Here is a 7156-nt window from a genome sequence, read left to right as displayed (position 1 = left end):
GGCAGGCAGTTCCTACGCCACCATTTTATTATTTACAAAAACAAAAAATTGACTACTAATTTGGAGAGATCATAACCTCAACATAATATAATGCAATGTAGTTAGTGCCTAACACATAACGCATAATGGTGGTAGAGGTGTAGATGAGTGAGAATAAGGTTAAATAGTGCTAAATTAACATTGTGAATGCATTAATTTTTGCTTAGGAATACACTTGTGATTTGATAGAATGGCTTATATTTTGTGGTTAAATTCTCGTCTTAGAAATGTACTTGTGATCTGATCGGATGGCTCATATTTTTTTGTTAAGTTCTCATGTTAGATTATTATATCTTTGGGCATTTAAGCCCAAGAATAAGAGGCCAAAGTCCTCAATATGGCACTAAGTACTTAATATCATACTACGATCAATACATATGCTTTAGACAAATTTGCACCTTCTTCATTGATAGCTTAAAATATGTGCAATGAGGAAAGATATCCATACCAATATTTGAATTATAGAACTTGGAGAAGTGATGAACCATTTGGAACATCACATTATATGTTTAAGCATGTTATGCATGCTACTAGAGACCCATAAGTAGTTGGAAAAACTCCCCCAACTATGTATTATTCTCATCTTGATTATCAAATGGAAGTCAGACTATTTTTAATGATTAGATAGAGATAAATAGTAGTATAGAACAATAACAACATAAACATATATGTAGAGGAAAAAATGATAAATAATATAGAGGAGGAAGAGGAAGAGAGATAAAATAGTAAAATAGAGTGATACCAACATAAGTTTTGTGTGTGTGTGAGAGAGAATTAAATATAATTATTTTTCTTAATAAAACAAATAGTCAAAATAAAATGATGGTTATAATAAAAAATTAAAATATATTATATTTTAATATATTTTAATTAATGAAATTAGGAATTTAATTTTTATATTAAAATTCACATTTGTATAAGAAAAACAGAAATGTATTGAACTATAAAAATATTTTATAAGTAAAACTAATTGTTTAATTTTACACAATTAGAGAAGGTTTACTATTTAATGTTTTGTATTTCCAAAATTTTCATAAAATTAAGTAATTTTTAATTATGAAATAATATCTATATAATTTAATATGTACATTTGTAAATAATATATAGATGTAATACATATGAATTTGATGATGAATAAATATGATGTAATAAATAAGAAATAGAATATAACTATTTAATTCTAATACATAGTTTATAAAAACTTAATAATAATTTATATATCTTTTAGAATTGAATTATTTCTTTTTTGTGGTTATTTCCTTTAGTATTTTTTTTTATGTAAAATATAAATATTAATTTAATATTAAAATATATATTTAAGTTTTAAATAGATTTAAACTAAATGATAAATTGTTTAAGTAAAAAATATTAATAATAATAAATGATATAATTTATAAATTGTAACACTTATCAATTATACATATTACAAACACTATTATAAAACATAATTAAAAATAATAATATTGTTTAATTTATTTTTATAAAAGTAAAATAATAGTAATAATTTAACTACTTTTATTAAAAAATCAAAGTTTAAAAAAAAATAGAAATTCAAAAACAAAGATATAACATATTGAAATTATATTACTATTGAGAATTAATATTGATTAGACATGTTGTGTGAGGTGGAAGATAAAATGATTGAAAAAATAATCTTATCAACTTGTCACAAATGTGAAAAAGATAAAGTTGTAATTAATGCATGATGAAGTTGTTAAAAAATATTTGTATTTTTGTTGAAGAAAATTAATTTTGTCCCCCACCAAAAATAGTACGGACCAATACAATGAATGAAAATGCGATTTATAAAATAATAAAAAATTAGAAAAAGATATAAAAAATTTGAAGTTTCATATAATCTTTTAAATTTTTTGATTTGATTGGTCAGTGTTAATGTCCTATTAGCACTGACATGAATGCATAAGTATTCTTGCATATGGCAGGAACTAATAATCAACACAATCAATCAATTAATCATGACCTGGCTATGTTGTTCAAAAAGTGCCACATAGTGAGTACTTGCATGAATAGTTATGAATTATATTGTAGAGGAAAAGTATATTTGTTGTAAATGAGAATATTGTAATTCTATTTTGAATACTAAATTACATTGTTGATTGGTTTACAGTAAAATAGGCTTCGATTTTTTATGGCGTGCATGCGCAGTCTGCAATCCACTAGGGCCCTCGTGCCCTAGCCCCCACTTCCTCTGGTTTGCACTTGCATTTTGGCAGATTGCAGAACAATCTGCACTACTGTCTATCGTTTGAACCAATGTTGGGGTTTGGGTGGTCGAGTTTTTCCAGCCCGTGGGAGAACGCTCAAAAATTCTTAGTTTGCTATGTCTTGTCGTTGGTGGGGGTTGTGGTGGGTGGAGATCAGTGGGGCCTTGCCCCATTCCCTCCACATTTTTGTTGAACCAAGCTCTGATTTGGAATGAAGGATCGAGGTATGCCCTCCTCCCAGCTTCCTATTGATGATGCAGTGATGGGGGAGTCTTCGGCTTCATTGCATGCTAATGTCAAGGATTTGAATGGCAAGCCGCCATCGAGGGATTGCGAATCTTCTCCAAATGGGGGGTTTTGACTAAAGAAAGTGAATGGATGCTTGCAGAGAGTCGAGGACTGGCCAATTCTGGTTTTACAACTTGAACAAGTCTTAGAAGATGTTGAATACTGGAGCAATCATGCCTTGATTTGTAAGTTTTTGGGACTTCGCCTTTCCTTGCCTGTACTAGAATCCTGGGCTCGCTGGATGTGGAACCCAGAAGGAGATATGGAGATTTTATTAGCAACCAATAACTACTTTATGGTCATCTTTTCAAGCATGTTAGATAGGAATAAGGCATTTGAAGGCAGCCCGTATTTCTTTAACCAGGTGGGGCTTTTTATTAAGCCCTGGCATATGGGTTTTAACTCGGCTGAGGAAATCCCCTCACAAGTTCCAATGTGGATCCGCTTATCGAGGTTGCCTCTAGAATTCTGGAGAGAAGATATTCTACACTCAATCTCACTGCTTCTTGGGAAACCTGTGGGATCAACTACACAAATGCAAGATCGTAAGGTAAATTCTTTTGCCTGTATTTGTGTAGAAGTTGATTTAAATAATCTACTGCCAAATTCTATGGAAATTTGCATGGGATCATCATCTTGGATCCAACAGCTGGACTATGAGACCATACCATTCAGATGCAAAATTTGCCATGAATATGGACATTTATATCGTAATTATCCCAAGAACAAGTCCTCTTCCTTGGCTGCTTCGAGACCCCCTGGGGAGGACAAGGGGAAGGCTAATTTCTTTATGGGACCTGTTGATAATGAAGGTTTTACTCAGGTCAAGTCTCGTAACAAAGGTAAAGGCAAAAAGAGAACCTAGAGGGACAAACAGATTGATGACACCTTTAACATGTTTGAGGCTCTTGAAGATTTGGCCCAAGACGAAGGTACCGCTTCTTTCGATGGCCAAAGGGTAGTAGGAGACTCAAGTTGGGGATATGCTGAATGAGGAGTAGATTCTATCCACAAGGGATCAACAAGTTGGACAGTTGGATACTGATCTACCTCCTGTTGTGCAGGATATTGGAGAGATTGGTGAATCACAGGGCTTAATGGGTCCTGTCATTGCGGCTCCTATTTCCAATAGGCCCAAGGGGACCCCAGATTCTGCAAAGGCTAATAAGGCTTCTCTTGTCTTAGGCATACAACAGAAATCCTTCAAAAAGGGGTCTTTGGATAAACCATTAAAGAGTGGCAGGAAGACTGATTAGGAGAAGGTGAAGATAATGGGTGAAAATTTGGTTGAGTCTGGGTCTGTAAAACCCATTGATTCTCATTTCTCTCACCCCCATAAATGATTGTGTTATCTTGGAATGTAAGGGGGTTGAACAACATCCCCAGACAAAAGGTTGTTCGTAGATTAATTGAGTCTCAGTCTCTGAATGTTATCTATATTCAAGAAACTAAGCTTTCAATGGAAGGATTGGCTAACTATGCCTTGCGGATTTGGCCTCAAGGCTCTTGGCAGGGAGTTGGTGCTTTGAATAGTTCGGGTGGGGTGGCTTGTTTCTAGGACCCTAGGAAAGTTTCCCCCTTATGGTGGATCTCCAGTCGGTTCTCCATCTCTTTGGTTGCTTCAAATTTTGAAACTGGAGAAAGGTTCCTTTTATCCAATATATATGCTCCTACTGATTTTTCAGGTAAATCATATTTATGGGCTCATATCAATTTCATATGATCCCTGGACCCCTTTCTCTCATGGATTATGACTGAAGACTTTAATGCTATCACTAGTTTGGAGGAAAAATGAGGTGGACTAGCCAGGCTGGACTCGTCTTCAAAATTGCTCAAAGATATGATTGGCTCTTTGAATCTCATTGACGTGAAGACATCCAATGGCATCTTTACATGGAATAATCAAAGATGTGGGGGTGAGGCTATCTCAAAAAGGTTGGACTAATTTTTGGTTTCCTGCTATTGGATGAATAACAGGTGGATCACCAATTTTGAAATTTTGGACTAGAGGGGCTCTGACCACTAACCCATTAAGCTTTCCATCACCTCTTATAGTGTCACCAAATGGCCCTCCTTCAAATTTCAGTTGATGTGGCTCAAAGACTTGTCTTTACCTGATCTTATGGTGGATTGGTGGTATGAGGGGAAGCCTACCCATGGAACGACGATGTACACTTTTAGTAAGAGGCTTCAACATGTGAAGTTTAGGCTTAAGAGATGGAATAAACATCATTTTGGGAATCTCTAGGCTCAAAAGGTAGCTGCACAGACCAAGCTAGATATTATTACCCGTCAAATTAGAGATTAGGGGATGACATCTGATTTGAGCAAAGCTGAAATCTCGACTCTTAAGAAATTGGAAGAGTGAGAGCTTTGGGAGGAGATTTTTTGGAAGCAAAAATCTCATGTTGATTGGTTACAGGAAGGGGATAAGAACACTTCTTTCTTCCACAACTCAGCGAAGGCTCAGAGATAGGGTAATTCTATCTCCTCTCTTGTTTCATTTGATGGTGTCAGGATCTCATCTTGTAGAGAAATCTCTAGGGAAGCCATCAATTATTTTTCTAATCTTTTTACTAAGGATGATCTTCCTGCTAAAGCTGAGGAGCATGCCATTTTGGACTGTATTCCCCTCCTAGTGTCTGCTGAGATGAATGAGGCCCTCTTAAGCCCTATCCAGTTACTAGAGCTTGAGAGAGTTGTTTTTAATATGAAAAAAGGCAAGGCCCCTGGTCCAGATGGATTCTCGATTGAATTTTTCTAGGAGTTCTGGGAAATAATAAAGTTTGATCTCCTTGAAGTGGTTTAGGAATCTCATAGAAATAAACAGATGCTGAAATCTTTGAATTCTACTTTCTTGGCTCTTTTACCTAAGAAAGAAGAGGCTAATAGGTTGGACCAATTCAGGCCTATAACATTATGTAATGTTGGCTATAAGATCATTACCAAACTAATCGCTAAGAGGCTCAAACCACTCCTTGGTTCTCTAATCTCTGTTGAACAGGGTGGTTTTGTTGAACAAATTTTGGATGGGATTGTGATAGTGATGGAGGCGATCCACTCTATGTCGACATCCAAGAAGAAAGCTATGTTTATTAAACTTGATATGGCTAAAGCTTATGACAGGGTGAGCTGGGAGTTCTTACAGAAAATTATTTTGGCCTTTGGTTTTGATGAGGAGTGGGTGAGTTGGGTTCTAAGTTGTGTGACTTCTTCCTCCGTTTCAATTCTCATTAATGGGGAACCATCTGATTTGTTTGGGGCCTCTTGGGGACATCGGCAAGGGGATCCTTTATCTCCCTATTTATTCATCATAATGGCAGAGGGTCTTGGCAGATTTTTAAAATCATAGGTGAGGCAGGGTATTATCCAAGGTTGGAGCTAGAATAATAATCTTCCCTCTTACTCTCATGTACAATTCGTGGATGACACTGGGTTAATGGGAATGGCTAGAATCAGTGAGGCAGTGAATTTTAGGCAAGCTTTGGATATCTATTTAAAAGCTTCAAGGCAGTGTATTAATGAGGACAAGTCATCTATTTATTTCTTTAATACTCCTAATCTTATTTAGAATAGGATTGCAAGGATTTTTAGATTTTAAATCGGATCTCTTCCTTTGATGTACCTTGGGGTTCCTTTAGTCTTGGGTTCTCAGCAAAGAGATTACTGGCAAGGGATTTTGGATAAATTTTGGAATAAGGGTAGTCATTGGACTTACAGATGGTTATCTTCAATTGGAAGAGTGGTTCTCCTTCAGACTGTGGTGTAGTCTCTCCCAATTTATAGATGTTGTGTTCAGGTTCCCCCTTCCAACATTGTGATGGATTTTGATGCTTTATCTAGGCAATTCCTTTGGTCCGACAGCCTTATTTCTTCAAAATGGAGCCTTCTTTGTGTGTAGGCCGAAGCATGCCAGAGGACTTGGTCTTAGGTCAATGGCTCTTGTTGTCACAACTTTGGCTACCAAGTTGTATTGGAGATGGTGTAAATGTCAGGATTAGGATTGGGCCAAGATTCTTGTCCACAAGTATTTTTCAGGTGTTGATTATCTTGATATACAAAGACTTACGCTAGTGGGTAAAGGTTCTTGTATTTGGGGCACTCTTAAGAAGGGTGCTCAACTTATCAAGGAGGGCCTCTTCTAGATTTGTAATAGTGGTTTTGATGCCCTATTTTGGCAGGACTCTTGGGATGGCCATCCTCCCATTCTTTCTAGCTTTCCCCAGCTTCAGACTCTTTGCCACATTTTTACTAATGTTTGATGGGTCACAATAGAGCACTTCAAGACGGTCAAACGAGTGGGTTAGTTGGAGGTGACTTGTTGGAAAGACACCATGCTTTTCTCGCTAAAACTTTGGAAAGTAGGCTTTGTAGCTCTATTCGTGAGCGGGATGTCTTGGCCTGGAGTCGTAGCCCAAAAGGAAAGTTTACTATGGCTCAAGGTTATGCTATGCTTGATAGGAACCGACATGGTCCTAATGTGGTGAACTGGTGGAAGAAGGTTTGGTGTAACCTTTCTTGGCCGAAATGTAATTTTTTCCTTTGGTTACTGGTTTAGAACAAATGCCTCACTTGGGAGAATCTTCACAAATGAGGTTTTTTAG

General features: G+C 36.2%; 1 protein-coding gene across 1 annotated transcript; it reads left to right on the top strand.

Moving 5' to 3' along the window:
• The first annotated feature begins 2490 nt into the window (after nucleotides 1–2490).
• LOC149534827 (uncharacterized) lies at nucleotides 2491–3808 on the top strand. The gene is made up of 3 exons (XM_089806076.1): nucleotides 2491–2559; nucleotides 2653–3375; nucleotides 3617–3808. The coding sequence occupies exons 1-3, from the start codon at nucleotides 2491–2493 to the stop codon at nucleotides 3806–3808; spliced, it is 984 nt and encodes a 327-aa protein (XP_089662202.1).
• Nucleotides 3809–7156: the final 3348 nt, after the last annotated feature.

Source organism: Cupressus sempervirens, chromosome 10, assembly GCF_028749045.1.
Source record: "Cupressus sempervirens isolate cs-2001-9-10 chromosome 10, ASM2874904v1, whole genome shotgun sequence".
In the NCBI taxonomy this organism is placed as follows: Eukaryota; Viridiplantae; Streptophyta; class Pinopsida; order Cupressales; family Cupressaceae; genus Cupressus; species Cupressus sempervirens.
Note: the sequence above shows the minus strand (reverse complement) of the source record. Positions and strands in the feature narration are given on the sequence as shown.